The sequence below is a fragment of the Malus sylvestris genome, chromosome 13 (genome assembly GCF_916048215.2).
Source record: "Malus sylvestris chromosome 13, drMalSylv7.2, whole genome shotgun sequence".
Lineage (NCBI taxonomy): Eukaryota > Viridiplantae > Streptophyta > Magnoliopsida > Rosales > Rosaceae > Malus > Malus sylvestris.
The window spans coordinates 7,094,826-7,111,478 of record NC_062272.1 but is presented as its reverse complement, the minus strand read 5'-3'; the positions used below and the strand labels follow the sequence as shown (position 1 = coordinate 7,111,478).

Here is a 16,653-nt window from a genome sequence, read left to right as displayed (position 1 = left end):
CCATAAAGGATCTGAACTATTGAGCAAGTCGAAAGCCGAGCTGATCGAGAGCCATGCAGATTTGATGTCCCAAAACCAGGCCACTACAAATTGTACAGGGAGATCAAAGGAGAAGTTGAAGAGAGAGTTCTTAGTGAATGTTGTAGAGAAATGGATGCAACATTTTTGGATCATGGCTCTGTGATCTCGAGGAGAAGCAATTTGATCCGGCCTCTGGAGCTTCTAATTGTGGGGAAGGGAACTTTCAATAAAAATTTTGGAACAGTTCAAGTGAAAAACTGATTAGTTTTTCAAATTATTAACATTCAATAAGCCAATAGTATATGGAACATTTTTGTATGTACCCAAATTCAAGCTAGTTAGCTATAAGGGGTTTTTTCTTCTTCTGTTAGATCCAATTTAATTTGAGATTTTATTTTATAAATGGATGTAAAGATAATTTTACATTTGAATTGGGTTTGGAATGATAGTTTAAGTAATAAATTTAGGTTTAAAGATATATTAATTATTTAATTGCAAATAATATGGGTGTAGAGAATAAATTAAGTGTAGAAAGAGATTACATGGATTCAAATAAAATTGAGTAAATTGTACAAATGGTCCCTCAACTTTAATCAAATTGGAGCAATGGTCCCTCAACTAAAAATCCATTACCTTTGGTCCCTCAACTTATCAAAACGTGCAGTTATGGTCCCTCAACTAAAAATCCATTACCATTGGTCCCTGAACTTTAATTCAAGTGGAGAAATGGTCCTTTAACTTTAACTCAATTGTAACAATGGTCCTTCCAATATAACTCGTTTTGACAAATTTTTTGACATAGTTGACGAAAAGAACCATAATAATATACTTTGATGAGTTAAGGGACCCTAATTATATAAATGGTCATTCCAATATAGCTTATTTGGACAAAATTTTGACAAAATTGATGAAAAGGACTATAGCTACACATTTTGATAAGTTAAGGGACCAATGGTAATGGATTTTTAGTTGAGGGACCATTGCTCCAATTTGATTAAAATTGAGGGACCATTTGTACAATTTACTCAATAAAATTTCTCAATTGATATTTTCGTGTAAGAGCAAGTCCACCGGTGGTGGATTAGGCCAGCACTCAGCACAAAAAATAGGCTGGGATCCTGTCCATTCACTCCAGCCCACAAAACAGACTGGCACCCAGCCCAAGCTGGTCTCTGGGCCAGCACAAAACAGGCTGACCAAGAAGCTGGGCCATTTGCTGGCGTTGGCCACGTGGCCGATCCTGGGCTATTGGATTTGAATATTTTTCAAATCCAACGGTCCAGATTAATTAACTACATTAAAATTAATTAAAAATATAAAAAAATACAGATTTTTTTTTAAAATACAGTAAAATTTAAAAAAAAGTTATTATTTTTTTTCTATAAATACCTAACCCTCATCTTCCACCTTACACCACATTTCAATATTTTCTAGACCTTCTACCAAAGCTTTCATATACTTTTTGTGTGAAAAAAAATACCAAAAAGCTCATCCTTAATTTATTTGATGAGTTTATGTAATTTTATTTTAGTGTGCTTTTTTAAAGTTTATTTGATGAGTATGTAATTTTATTTTAGAGTGTATTTTTTTTAAGTTTATTTGAAATTTTATCCGAAATTGGTTAAAAATCTTATCCGAAATAAACTTAAAAAAAAAAAACACACCAAATAAATGCGCTGGGTGCTGGCGCAAAGTCCTTAGGGTGGACTTGCTCTAAGTCAAGGGGTCAATATTAACTGCAGTGTGAAAAATCGGTCGTTCGTCCATTCTCTCGCCAACGGTCCGATTCCTAACCCAAAGGCGAAGGGGCCGACTCTGTAAATCCCAAATCCGAAAGTTCAATTCGCGGTTTCTAACCCCTTCCCCGAAATCTCGGACCCACCGGTTCCGATTTCTCCAATAGGCGGTTCAGTTCAAATTTCCACATATATCGCCGATTAGGGTTTTTCGCCGTCGAAGCTCTGAATTGGAGTATTAGACGATGTAAGTTCTGTTCATTTCTTTTAATCTTTTGAATATATGTTTTTATTTTTATTTTTTTACGAATTTTTGTGGGTATATATGAATTTAGGGGAGCTTTGAAGCTGGAGCTTCGTTGTCCCCAGACAGTCGATGGAATTTCAGTTGATCCTAAGCCTGATTGGAGCTTCGAATCTCTTCTGTCGGAGCTAGACGCATTGGAACAAAAGATCAGTAGCTCTTCCAAGGTTTCGGGGTCATTTACGAAGGAAAAACCGCGGTGAGTGCGCATTTAATTTGAGTGTTTCTGTGATTCGTCCGCCGCGAATGGCGGTGTTATTCGCTTGGTCTGAGATTTTTTTCTTGGGGTCTGCGCCCTTGTTTAGAGATTTCTCGAACTCGAAGAGTAATGGGAGAACTTCTGCTAGCCCGTTTGTTATGCGCGTCCTCGAGGATGAGATGGACAGCACTGACGATGATGAAGATGAGGAGGTTAACGATCGAAATTCTGTTGGTGCCAAACGGTTTAATTTCGATGACCTCTATCTCAGGTACGCAATTAAATTACCCATTTGTATTCTTTCATACAATGCCTATATTTCATTGTTTCGCTTCTCTATTGTGAAGATATCCTGTTATTTTCCCGTCTTTGTGGATTTCTATTGAAGCTTTTGCCTCAAATGTCGTATAGTGATATTACATTCTCATCTCCCATATTAAACGATAGGCTGATATGTGGTTTCGCTTTATCTTCCAGTGATAGCGATGACTCTAGGGACGAGTCTTCTCTTGAAGCCCAACCTTACCTGATGGAGAAGGTTGAACCGGGGGAAAGTAGTTTGTTCGAGCTATCCCGTGAACATCAGTTCAGAGTGAAGGTCTGTAGCTATGTAGCTGGTGATGTCTGTGTTGTTTCACTTATGTTTGATTTATTCTAGTTTTTGAAAATTATTGTCTACTCAATAGATTGAGATATGTGGCTCTCGAGTGTAATCGACAAATTTGTGCGTCCATTGTGATTTTAAAATGGTTGCCCCTCATTTCTAACGCCACTTCCCCTTGTCTCCAAACAGTTTTGATTAATAAAACTTATGGAAGAAGGTATAATGTGATTTAAGTTTTGTGTTACAGCTGAGAATTGTAATTCATTAATTTACAGGAAGTTATTAGAAACCAAATATCAGCACTAGAGGCAGATCTGAAAACAGAAAAGGAAAAGTCTATTTCTGCACTTCTTCGGGTTCAAAAGTACAGAGAAGACCGATGGGAAATGGAAAGAAATCTTGATACTCAAAATCAACGCCAGATGTAAGCTTGCACATTTCATTTTTTTAAGCGCGTCTTAATATGGTACTCCAAAATTTCTGTTCATGGACCATCTATTCTGCTAGTCTTGGTCGAGATATATATGTGTGTGTGTGTTTGTATTGTTATTAAAAGTGTTATTCATTTCTTTTTGGTATTAGCCACAATATATCATTTTTAACAGTTTACTATGATCATCTGTAGAGCAGAAGCACTTGATAATCACTTGAATGCTATCCAGCGGGACCTTGAAATCAAATCTCAAATAGAAGAAAGAAAAATAAGAAATGATGCAGCTTATGAAGAAGCTAAAAGAAAGGAAAAGGCTCTCCAAGAAGAAAAACTTAGACAAGAACGAGCTAAAGCTGAAGCTGAGGTTTTTTTTATTTCGCCTTTTTTATATCCTTATGGTTTTGCTGGTTAATTTGTGTAAACAATGGCCCCATTATGTTACTGCATTACATAACCATTTTTATTTTGATGCGTTGAGATTATGTCACTTATTTTAGGTTTTCATTTCATGTAAGAACCGTTTCAGTGAACTTTAGGGAAATTGGTTCAAAGCTAGAGTTCCACGCTAACTGGCTCACCATGCTTTTTGTATAAGAACATTATCTTGCATGTACAACTATTAACTGAGCTAAGCTATCTTAGTCAATCTTGGTTCGCTAATACCACTCATCTGCAATGTTATTTTTTTTTCTTTGCCTCTATGCATTCTCTAACTCCGCCTATGTCTTACATGGCCGGTCCCAAGCCCGGATAAAGGAGGAGGGGGAGGGCGTCAGGTAGTCGACAGCCGGCACTCCATGATCACGTCGAATCCTTATGAAAATGAATCCAGAACAAAATCGCGCTAAAGCTAGGGCGTCACCCGTAAGTGGCGCGCTGTGTGGCCTGAGCACAGTGATAAGTGAGCAAGGGTCGCTGTATCTCCATCGGCACCCGGATGCAGTGTTAAATGAGCAAGGGGGCCATAGAAACTTCTTTTCGAACGACTCCACTCAAAGTTGTTTGGGAGCATATGCTCCTATCAACTTTACCCGGGACACACAAAAGAAGTACTTTGATCCTATTAGACGGGGGAGGGTGAAGAAGCTAGGACAGAAGGGTAGAGTTCAAGAGAGCAAAATGCATTTAGGAACGTGGAATATAGGAACCTTAACGGGAAAATCTATGGAAGTAGTGGAAGTTATGGTGAGGAGAAGGATAAATATTATGTGCCTACAAGAAACTAAGTGGGTTGGTAGTAAGGCAAAGGATCTAGAAAACTCAGGGTTTAAACTTTGGTATTCGGGCACAAATAGAACGAGAAACGGTGTTGGCATCATCGTGGACAAGACCTTGGTACAAGATGTTGTAAATGTCAAGAGGGTAGGAGATAGAATCATGGCAATCAAGATTGTAATAGGACAAGAACTTATCAATGTGATTAGTGCGTACGCACCTCAAGTAGGGTTGGATACGAGTTCGAAGGAGAAATTTTGGGAAGATCTTGGAGACTTGGTGCAAGGAATTGCTCAGACGGAGATTTAAATGGACACGTGGGCAGGGAGACAGGCAACTATGGAGGTTTTCATGGTGGCCATGGTTTTGGGGAGAGAAACGAGGATGGGGAAGCTATCTTGGATTTTGCAATGGCATATGATCTCTTCTTAGCCAACACCTTCTTTAAGAAGAGAGAAGAACATGTGATCACCTACAAGAGTGGGTCGTCAAAAACACAAATAGATTTTCTTCTAATGAGGAAAGGGGATCGTATAACTTGTAAGGATTGCAAAGTTATACCAGGAGAGAGCGTGGCTAATCAACATCGCTTGTTGGTGATGGATGTACATATCAAAAGAGTAAGACAAAAGAACAAGACTTGGAAGTGCCCAAGGACTAGATGATGGAATCTAAAAGAAGAAAAACAAGCCATTTTCAAAGAGAAGGTAATCACCCAATGTGTGTGGGATAGAGAGGGGGAAGCTAGCCAAATGTGGGATTCCATGGCTAGTTGTATCCGAAAAGTAGCAAAAGAGGTATTAGGAGAGTCCAAGGGCTTTGCCCCACACCAAAAGGAATCTTGGTGGTGGAATGAGGAGGTACAAACAAAGGTGAAGGCTAAGAAGGAATGTTGTAAAGCCTTATACAAGGAGAGGACTGATGAAAATGGTGAAAGGTATAGAAAAGCGAAGCAAGAGGCGAAGAAAGCTGTCAGAGAAGCTAAGTTAGCGGCTTACGACGATATGTATAAACGACTAGATACCAAAGGAGAGTTGGATATCTATAAACTATCTAGAGCAAGGGAAAAGAAGACAAGGGACCTAAACCAAGTGAGGTGCATCAAGGATGAGGATGGAAATGTTCTTGCTACAGAGAACGCGGTTAAAGACAGATGGAGAGGTTATTTTCATAATCTTTTCAATGAAGGACATGAAATGAGTGCTTCTTTAGGGGAGTTGAGTAACTCAGAAGAGTGTAGAAACTACTCTTTTTATCGTCGAATCCGGAAGGAAGAAGTGGTTGTAGCTTTGAAGAAGATGAAGCATAAAAAAGCAATAGGCCCAGACGATATACCAATCGAAGTGTGGAAACTTTTGGGAGAGACAGGTATAACATGGCTCACTGACCTTTTCAATAGGATTTTGAAAACGAAGAAGATGCCAAATGAGTGGCGAATGAGCACTTTGGTGCCTATCTACAAGAATAAGGGCGACGTACAAAATTGCATGAACTATAGGGGTATTAAGCTAATGAGTCATACAATGAAGCTCTGGGAGAGAGTCATTGAGCATAGATTGAGGCAAGAGACACGGGTTTCGGACAACCAATTCGGGTTCATGCCAGGGCGCTCAACCATGGAGGCAATCTATCTCTTACGAAGATTGATGGAAAGATATAGAGATGGGAAAAAGGATTTACACATGGTCTTTATAGATTTGGAAAAAGCGTATGATAGGGTCCCAAGAGACATTCTTTGGAGGATTTTAGAGAAGAAAGGAGTACGAGTAGCATATATCCAAGCTATAAAGGATATGTATGAAGGAGCAAAGACTGCCGTAAGAACTCATGAAGGACAAACCGAAAGCTTTCCCATAACTGTAGGATTACATCAAGGCTCATCCTTAAGTCCTTACCTTTTTGCGTTGGTAATGGATGAGTTAACATGACATATTCAAGATGATATTCCTTGGTGTATGCTTTTCGCAGACGATATAGTGTTGATAGATGAAACTCAGGAAGGGGTAAATGCAAAGCTTAACCTTTGGAGAGAAGTGTTGGAATCTAAAGGTCTTCGCCTAAGCCGATCAAAGACAGAATATATGGAGTGCAAGTTCAGTGCAAATGGAGGCCAAAACGAGTTAGGGGTGAGGATCGGAGATCAAGAAATACCAAAGAGCGACCGTTTTCGTTACCTAGGATCTATCTTGCAAAAGAACGGAGAATTAGATGGAGATCTCAACCATAGAATACAAGCTGGATGGATGAAGTGGAAGAGTGCATCCGGCGTGTTGTGTGACCGCCGTATGCCACTGAAGCTCAAGGGAAAATTTTATAGGACGGCAATAAGGCCGGCGATGCTGTATGGCACAGAATGTTGGGCGGTGAAACATCAACACGTACACAAAATGGGTGTAGCGGAGATGAGGATGCTTCGTTGGATGTGTGGGCACACGAGAAATGATAAGATTAGGAATGAGGATATCCGGGGTAAAGTAGGAGTAGCCGAAATTGAAGGAAAGATGAGAGAAAATCGGTTACGGTGGTTTGGACATGTGCAAAGAAGGCCTACTGACGTTCCGATTAGAAGATGCGACTATGGGACAGAGGTTCAGGGCCGAAGGGGTAGAGGAAGACCTAGGAAAACTTTGGAAGAGACTCTTAAGAAAAGACTTAGAGTACTTAGATCTAACGAAGGACATGACACAGGATCGAGCACAATGGCGTTCTAAGATTTATATAGCCGATCCCACTCAGTGACTTGGATTTTCCAAGTCTCCAACCGAGAAGTTTTCCTCACTCGGGAAATTAAGGGAACACTACCCCAACCTACATGCTCCACTCAGAAAGCTTCAACATACAAGCTTTAACAAAAGAAAATTCAAAGAACTTAGCGAAGAAGGCTTTGGTGTATTTAACACAATACGTTGAAATGAAGGAAAGCTTATTTATTGATATCCCCGATAAGCTACAAATATGTACATATACATGAGTCAAAATAAGCACACAAGAGGGAGCCTTCACAAAGGTTGCTTAGGAGAAGTCTCAGCAGTCGGTAGAGCCCCAGAAAGAGAAGGCACCGGAGGGGGATCATTTGGAGCCTCAGTACTGGACAGAACCCTAGAAGGAGGAGGCATCAGAGGTTGATCATTTGGAGCTTCATTACGCGGTACAGCCCCAGAAGACGAAGGCAATAAATGCCTTTGGAACAAACCCACAAATCTCTGATGATCAAGTAAAACCTGACCATCAGTTTCCTTCATCTGGTCAAGCTTCCTCTTCATGTTTGTAGCATAGTCATGTGCGAGCCGGTGCAACTGTTTATTCTCATGCTTGAGCCCTCTAATCTCCTGTTTGAGACTCATCACTTCAGCCGCCAATGATTCAACTTGGCGGGTTCGAGCAAATAGGCGTTGGGCCATATTAGACACAGAACCTGCACACTGAACACTGAGAGCCAGCGAATCCTTAACAGCTAACTCATCAGACCGTTTGGAAAGTAGTCTGTTATCTTTGGGAGTGAGAAGGTTCCTGGCCACCACCGCAGCGGTCATATCATTCTTCATCACGGAATCCCCAACGGTAAGAGGACCAGTAGGGGAGACGAAGGATGGGCGCCATATGTTGTCTGGAGAAGGCGGGGCTGCCTCTTCAACAAGGTTCAAGTCAAAACGACGGTCGGAGGGGCCAGACATTTTCAAAGGTGTTGAAGAGAGAAGAGGTCGGACAAATCAAGATCTTAGAAGTGCAAGAATGAAGCTTCTACTGGTGGAGATTCAAGTGTGCTTTGGAACTTAATGCCAGCCCCTATAAAAATCTGCACTCGACGAAGCTTCAGAAATCGAAGAGGCGCCTGCTCAGAAATCGAAGAGGCGTTTGCTTTCTCAAAAGCTGGGCTGCTTAGAGATCACGAGGGTTGATCTCAGAAATCGAAGAGGCGTTTGCTTTCTCAAAAGTTGGGCTGCTCAAAGACCACGAAGGCCGATCTCAAAAATCGAAGAGGCGCTCGCTTTCTCAAAAGCTGGGCTCCCCAGAGACCACGAGGGCCGATCTCAGAAATCGAAGAGGCACCTACTTTTCCAGCCTTTTCCAGCCTTGTCAGCACCTGTCACACGCACTCAGTTTTGCGGAAATTATGGGCATTCTGTCAAAGACTTCTGGGGAAGTAGAAAACACATGAATCTTACTGTTCAATCACCCACTTCTCACACGCAACAATAGCTCATGGGTACCACAGATAACTTTGCCAAAGTTCTCTGCCAAAGTTGAGCACGTGAAGCTTGCAGCTCCCACTACATCGCTCTGACCAAGAAGGGTAAAAGAATAGCAAAGAAACAGCACTAACAAAGTTTAGACCCATAAATTTTGAAGGTCTAGCTACCATATTATTACCCACAAGGGTAAAGGAACAGTACCACTGCTGGATAATTGGAAAGTCCCTGTGTGTCAACCTCTGTGCTTCGTGGCAAGGTAGACTAGCAAACATGCCCAACCTTTACTCACATTCGAGAAAACACTCCCAATAAGATTGCTTGCTCCAAAATCGAAGAGGCACCGTCCTCCGAATCTCGAGAGCCAGACTCCCAACATGACTACTTTCTTAAAAATCGAAGAGAGGGTAAAGGAACAGTACCATTGCTGGATAATTGGAAAGTCCCTGTGTGTCAACCTCTGTGCTTCGTGCCAAGGTAGACTAGCAAACATGCCAAACCTTTACTCACATTCGAGAAAACACTCCCAACAAGATTGCTTGCTCCAAAATCGAAGAGGCACCGCCCTCCGAATCTCGAGAGCCAGACTCCCAACATGATTACTTTCTCAAAAATCGAAGAGACACTGCTCCCCGAATCTCGAGAGCCAGACCCCCAGCATGATTGCTTTCTCAAAAATCGATGAGGCATCGTTCTCCGAATCAATCGAAGAGGCGCTCGCTTTCTCAAAAGATGGGCTGCTCAGAGACCACGAGGGCCGATCTCAGAAATCGAAGAGGCACCTACTTTTCTAGCCTTGTCAGCACCTGTCACACGCACACTCAGCTTTGCAGAAATTATGGGCATTCTGTCGAAGACTTCTGGTGAAGTAGAAAGCACATGAATCTTACTGTTCAATCACCCACTTCCCACACGCAACAATAGCTCATGGGTACCACAAATAACTTTGCCAAAGTTCTCTGCCAAAGTTGAGCACGTGAAGCTTGCAGCTCCCACTACATCGCTCTGACCAAGAAAGGTAAAAGAATAGCAAAGAAACAGCACTAACAAAAGTTTAGACACATAAATTTTGAAGGTCTAGCTACCATATTATTACCCACAACTGTAAAGGAACAGTACCACTGCTGGATAATTGGAAAGTCCCTGTGTGTCAACCTCTGTGCTTCGTGGCAAGGTAGACTAGCAAACATGCCCAACCTTTACTCACATTCGAGAAAACACTCCCAATAAGATTGCTTGCTCCAAAATCGAAGAGGCACCGTCCTCCGAATCTCGAGAGCCAGACTCCCAACATGACTACTTTCTCAAAATCGAAGAGAGGGTAAAGGAACAGTACCATTGCTGGATAATTGGAAAGTCCCTGTGTGTCAACCTTTGTGCTTCGTGGCAAGGTAGACTAGCAAACATGCCCAACCTTTACTCACATTCGAGACAACACTCCCAACAAGATTGCTTGCTCCAAAATCGAAGAGGCACCGCCCTCCGAATCTCGAGAGCCAGACTCCCAACATGATTACTTCCTCAAAAATCGAAGAGACACTGCTCTCCGAATCTCGAGAGTCATACCCCCAGCATGATTGCTTTCTCAAAAATCGAAGAGGCATCGTTCTCCGAATCTCGAGAGCCAGATACCACAGACCACTTTTTCAAAGTGCTCTGACAGAGTTAAAACATGTGAAACTGGCAGCTCCCACTACCGTGCTATGACCAAGCAGGGTAAAGGAATAGCATTACTACTTGTTGTTAGGGAGACTCCTATATATGTCGACCTCCATCCCCAACGGACAGGCAGACCTGCAAAAATGCTCAACCCTTCATCATATCTGAGAGGGCACTCCCAACGAAGCCTTTCGAAATATTCAGCTTTCTTTCCCCCCGATAATACCTCTGCAAACAAGCTATACTAGAGCAAGAATATCTCATATCATCAGGGTTAAAAGCAAGAGTATCCCATATCATGCTTTTTCCCTGTCTTTTCTTTTGGCCTTGTTTTTACCTGCAAGACAAGGAGAAAGAGAGCAATCAGTCAGCACTTGGAATCAAGCTTCCAGCCAGGAACTGACTGCCTGGAACCCCTTACCTGATTACTTACCTGGCATTGCTCTCGAGTACTCATCTTCAACATCTTATGTTTCCAGGGAAGATTCCGCATCTGCTTGAGGAACAGATAGGGCAAGTGCGAAGGATACAAGGAAGCATGTGGAGACAAGTGTAACAGCACACGTGCCGATACATTCATTACTCTGTCAAAAGCAAAAGTATCCCATATCAGCAGGGTGGAACGTACTCTAGATTTGATGGACTTGTTTTGACCCTCAAATTCTTCAGTCGGCCTTATACTCTGGAGGAAACCAGAAAACCCTCCAGCTCAGTTCAAGAATAAGCCTGTGGAAAGTTACTTCTTCAAAAGCAAAAGTATCTCATATCATCTCTTCTCATTTTTCTTCTCTTTATCCTTCATGCTGCTGCAAGATGGGGAGAAGGTGAACAATCAGTCGGAGCTCTGATTGCTTACCTTGTCTGTCACCTCTTTCAGCAGACCCCCTAGCTCGGCGACTTGGGGGACTCCTACTACATGGTTTGTATCGCGCTTGACCAAGCCTGAAACTACAAGTAAGCTTCAAGTGAAATTGATACATTACCTTGTGCATCTCCACCAGTTAAAGATACCACCCCTGGATGGAGGAAGAGTACTTCCAGAGAAGATGCCACATCTACCTATGAGACAGATAAGGCAAGTCAAGACGACACCACACTCCGATACTTAGAAGTTTCGTGATTACGAGATCATTCTCCCACAATATTTCCTAATGTCATTTGTACTAAATCATTCACTTGTACTCACTAAATGAGAGCTTGAACCTATGTACTTGTGTAAACCCTTCACAATTAATGAGAACTCTTCTATTCCGTGGACGTAGCCAATCTGGGTGAACCACGTACATCTTGTGTTTGCTTTCCTATCTCTATCCATTTATATACTTATCCACACTAATGACCGGAGCAATCTAGCGAAGCTCACAAAAAGCGATCGTTTTCGCTACCTAGGATCTATCTTGCAAGAGAACGGAGAATTAGATGGAGATCTCAACCATAGAATACGAGCTGGATGGAAAGAGTGCATCCGGCGTGTTGTGTGACCGTCGTAGGCCACTGAAGCTCAAGGGAAAATTTTATAGGACGGCAATAAGGCTAGCGATGTTGTATGGCACAGAATGTTGGGTGGTGAAACATCAACACGTACACAAAATGGGTGTAGCGGAGATGAGGATGCTTCGTGGGATGTGTGGGCACACGAGAAAGGATAAGATTGGGAATGAGGATATCCGAGGTAAAGTAGGAGTAGCCGAAATTGTAGGAAATATGAGAGAAAATCGGCTCCGGTGATTTTGAACATGTGCAAAGAAGGCCGACTGACGCTCCGGTTCGAAGATGTGACTACGGGACAGAGGTTCAGGGCCGAAGGGGTAGAGGAAGACCTAGGACAACTTTGGAAGAGACTCTAAGAAAAGACGTAGAGTACTTGGATCTAACGGAGGACATGACACAAAACCGAGCGCAATGGCGTTCTAGGATTCATATAGCCGACCCCACTTAGTGGGAAAAGGCTTTGTTGTTGTTGTTGTTGTTGTTGTTGCCTCTATGCATTCTCTAATTTCTCTAGGCAGCACTCTGTAGGTATATTTATACTAAGTTCATAATAAGATAATGTTCTCACTACAGGCAAAAAGAGTGGAGCAAGCAAAAAGAGACGAGGATGCTAAAAGAGCTGCTTTGGAAGCTCAGAGCAGAGCAGCTAAAGAAGCTGCAGAAAGAGAAGCTTCTGAAATCTCGAAGAAGGCTGATTCTGGAGCGGCACAAGAAGAAACTAACAGGCCTCAAATAAATGCCAATTTGGGACCTTTAACTGCTCAGTCCAGTGGAAAACTATCAGCAGCAGGTATTATGATGTACATTGATTGGAAAGAAAAAACTTTGTGACACCCATGTTTTGTCTATTGCCCTTTCAATTGGTTCTTTCAAGAATCTTCCTTCATATGATGCATTAACTGGGCTACGTCATGGCAGGTAAGATAAAGGCAGCAGAAAGTGCTCTAAAGTTAGAGCAGCAAAGACTACAAATGCTTAAACAGTTAGAAGAAGAAAACCAGGCATTGACATTACGTTCCAACCAGGTCTGCTGGCACACATTGAGCTTTGAAGTCTATTCTATTTTTTTTTTCGTGAACCAATTATTTTTGCTTCTGTATTTGCTATTTGTCTACCGCTTACTGACATCGAATAGAATTTATATAATTATAATATGTTTTGTTTGAACCTTGACTTGTGGAGATCAATGTTAATGTATATTTCCATTTATTCTATTCCCTTGTTCCTTAATATATCATTCTCTTGTTTATATTGTTACTCTTGTAATATTACCTATTATCAACAATGATTATTGCTGTGTTACTTTTTTGTCTTTATGATTGTATTGCATCCAATGTTTGGATAAAGCCATGTTATTTGAACTTTATTTTTTATACGTTCCTATGGGTCCATTATGCTAGTTTGTCATGTCATGTCTTTTCTTTTTGTTAGGATTTTGCGAAGATTGAGAGGCAAATTTCTAAGTTGATACGCCAAATTACGGGAACAAAAGATAGTGTCAGGTAAGGTGGATGAGGGATGCCTTCAATTATATAACATGGCTTGTTTACATTTTTTTGATCTTATATTTATTCTGCTGTACTGTATTGAGCATTGCTGCACATGAGGTAGCTACTTTCACTGGTAGAGGACTTGGAATGTACATTATGCTTGTGAAATTTCTCCATAAGGCTCATTAAAATCTGTTCTGGCTTGATGTTTGCTACAAGTTGGGATATTTATAGGCAAATGAACCATTCTTCCTTCATATGTTTTCTCTTCTCCCATGGTGACAACTGAGCCTATGCGGGATCAGCTGCTAAACCCTAGTCTTGCATATGTACTATCTGGAGCAATAGCTTCATCCAGTTCACATGCTATTGTAACTTTCCCAATTATCTTCTTTTCTTTCAAAAAATAACTATAACTGAAGTAGTGTTGTTGTAAAACTGAGATTTTTTATATGTCGAGGTACTTTAATTGATTATTGTTGAAATTCTGCTCATAATGCAATGAGATTTTTTACATTCTAAGATGTACCTTTTTCAGACAAAAAGCAGATGAACTATTCAATATCTTTAATGATGCTCGTTGCCCCCAATCTATCAGCATCGCAGCGTTTGCAAAGAAGGTAATGTCACCTTTTTGAGTTCAGTGACAAAATGTAGAGTTTACTATCTAGAATATCAGAATTCTCTATATGATGGAAAGCTTCAGAATTTCTTTTTTCTAGGGTATTTCTTGGAGACCAGGTGGAGCCAATTTTGAGAAGCTCTATCATTCTACAAATATTTTATTCTTAGTCATTTTACATGTGGACTGCATCCTTTATGTTTTTTTAACAATATATTTCCTCTTATGGAACTGACACTAATGTTTATGCTCAATGGTTTGCTTATTTGGAAATTAATTACAGGTTGTCTCCAATTGTGAAACCCCGCGTAATGCTGCTTTTGCATGTGGTTATGTCATTGTTCTTGTTACTTCAAAGGTACAGCACGATGATAGGGCGGGGGGGGGGGGGTTAATGAAAGATACTTCCATTTCCTTTCGTAGTATGCATCAGTTTCATGTCCCAGAATGAATCGTCTTTTTCTTTTCTTTAGTATGATATTTTTGTACATTTGAATCAGGTTCCGCAGGTGATGGATCTTATCCTTGCCGAGTTACACAGAGCTTGCATCTATACAGTTCCAAAACACTACTCGCAGGTGATTCAAATCTTAAGTCTCATTCCTTTCTTTTAAGAAGGGGAGAAAAAGGGTGTGGGGTGGTTCCTGAATGATCCTTACCCCATCTGGATCAGAATAGCAGAAGTTTGCCTTCTCTCCAGTTTCTATGATTTTCTGTATAATCAAAATTAAATTTTCACCCTTGTCTTTGTCCATTTAAAGAGGAGATCCGGCAGTTTTCAATCTTTTTAAAATAATCGGGCTCACAGCCTCCTCTCAGGAAATGGGAGAGAGATCAAATCGTGCGGGAGATGGGGTTTGGAGTCTATTGGGCCCTGGAAACTGGACTATCTGATTCCGGTTAAGTGAACTGGGTCCAACTGAACCGGGTCAAATAAAACTGGATCGAACGAATTGGGTCAAACCAAACCGGCCGGACCAAACCGGTCCGACCAAATTGGATTGGGTTGAACTGGGCTGACTGAGCAGGGTCGGGCAGAACCGGGTCAAGCCAAACCGGATTTGACCCAAACCCAACCCCCAACCCCCAAAACCCCAACTCCAAAATCCCAAAACCACAAACCCCAACCCCCAAAACTCCAAAACCCCTCCCTAACCCCTAAACCCCACCCCCACCCCACACCCTACAACCCTACAACCCTACAACTCTTAGGATGTCATGTCTGTTTTTCTTTATCTAGGTGGGAAATTAATTTTTCTGGAAATGCATCTCTTGACATTTCTTTTACTACAGTCAGCATTCCAATCACAAGAGGCCTATTATAAAGCAATTGGATTCAAAGAAGACGAAGGAAAGATTGAAAATGTTGACAATTATTTGGCACGATTGGAGTCCTATATGAAACTGTATGGGGCACTGGTTCAGGTTTGACTCTACGATCTTGCTGCTTGGATTTTTAATGTTTTCTTGGCATCTTTAAGTTACTCGGTATTTTTTTGCAGACGGAAATTTCTAGGGTCGAAAATGCACATGGCCTGAGAGAAGGTTGGGCATGGATGGCGAGGTTTTTAAATGCTCTCCCTGCCAACAGATACACTGCTGTTGCGCTTAAAGCATTCCTATATGTAAGTTGTTACACAAGTTAAATATTCTTCGTAGAGAAAAAATAGGACAAATATGCTTATGCTAAATGGCTCAATGCTTTAACAGACGGCAGGGTACTCTCTCTTCAAAAAGTACAAATCCCAATTCAGGAAGATGCTGAATATCATCTCAGACAACTTCCTGAAGGCACTAAAGGAACGACGAGATTCAAATCTGAACTCGGTCATTGCAGAAATCGAGGCGTTCATAAAGGACAACGAATTCCATCGTGAGCCTGAGGGAAGGACCCTGTTGGGCTCTTTGGAATCAGATGCCTATGTTCCTGAAGTTGATTACCAACATTCAAATCAGTATTCGTATGGCGGGTACCGCTACTGATTGTATTTGTATGTACTATACTGTCTTCTGCGATTCCCGGAGGATCTGGTGAAGAATGTTTTGCCGTTATTGTTAGTCAAGCAATTTGTATTCTTGGTAGTTACGAACATTGTAAGGATACGTGAATTTTGATGAAGGAAAGCATAATCTGCCGCAACATTCTGCGAATTTTGAACAGGAATCCGATCAGGGATTTGAATTAGGGTGTTTCCGAATTGATTCTGTACTGATGGCATCCCCATCTTGTTCTGAGCCAAGAACAAATAAGCCAAGCCAGCCTTCTCCACATCCCGGAAATGCCAGGATGATGCTGACCATAGCATTTCATGCCTGCACTAAAAGAGCAACCCAGTTGCGTGAATGCACGGGGGTTGGGTGTGTGACCAAGTCCTGGTTTGGTACCGAGTTCTGAAAAAAGTGGCTATCAAAAAAGCTGGTAAACATTCAGCTTCAGTTTTTTTCCACAGTTTTGGATGAATAAAAGCCAAAAACACAAAGCTGCAAAACCCAGCTTTGAAAAACCAGCTATTTTTCACATCTGTTTTACATAAAGGTTTATCAAACACTATAATATTGATTTTTTTTTTCAAAAGCACTTTTACAAAAATGTTTATCAAACACTATGTTGCTTTATTTCACAGCTACTTATTCTTACAACACAGCAGAAGCAGTTTTTTTTCAAAGCACAATAATATCAAAGCATCCC

At 41.3% G+C, this 16,653-nt stretch overlaps 2 protein-coding genes across 2 annotated transcripts; both read left to right on the top strand.

Moving 5' to 3' along the window:
- The first annotated feature begins 1,760 nt into the window (after positions 1-1,760).
- LOC126597610 (mRNA export factor GLE1) lies at positions 1,761-16,128 on the top strand. The gene is made up of 15 exons (XM_050264409.1): positions 1,761-2,004; positions 2,093-2,260; positions 2,367-2,531; positions 2,738-2,858; positions 3,140-3,288; positions 3,490-3,661; positions 12,426-12,642; positions 12,771-12,877; positions 13,284-13,354; positions 13,881-13,962; positions 14,248-14,322; positions 14,465-14,542; positions 15,258-15,389; positions 15,467-15,589; positions 15,675-16,128. Coding segments are annotated over exons 1-15 (1,935 nt in total). The 5' UTR covers positions 1,761-2,002; the 3' UTR covers positions 15,948-16,128.
- On the top strand, positions 4,008-4,904 carry LOC126597624 (uncharacterized). Its single transcript, XM_050264433.1, has one exon. It carries the CDS (start codon positions 4,114-4,116, stop codon positions 4,819-4,821), a length of 708 nt encoding a protein of 235 aa, XP_050120390.1. The 5' UTR covers positions 4,008-4,113; the 3' UTR covers positions 4,822-4,904.
- Positions 16,129-16,653: the final 525 nt, after the last annotated feature.

What these genes read in the sequence shown, in the direction of transcription:
- LOC126597610 (XM_050264409.1), top strand. An exon ending in TCGCAGCGTTTGCAAAGAAG is followed by an intron (nt 13,963 to 14,247) that starts GTAATGTCACCT and finishes AATTAATTACAG; the next exon opens with GTTGTCTCCAATTGTGAAAC. An exon ending in TTGTTCTTGTTACTTCAAAG is followed by an intron (nt 14,323 to 14,464) that starts GTACAGCACGAT and finishes CATTTGAATCAG; the next exon opens with GTTCCGCAGGTGATGGATCT.
- LOC126597624 (XM_050264433.1), top strand. Translation starts at nt 4,114, where the DNA reads ATGAAAATGAATCCAGAACAAAATCGCGCTAAAGCTAGGGCGTCACCC.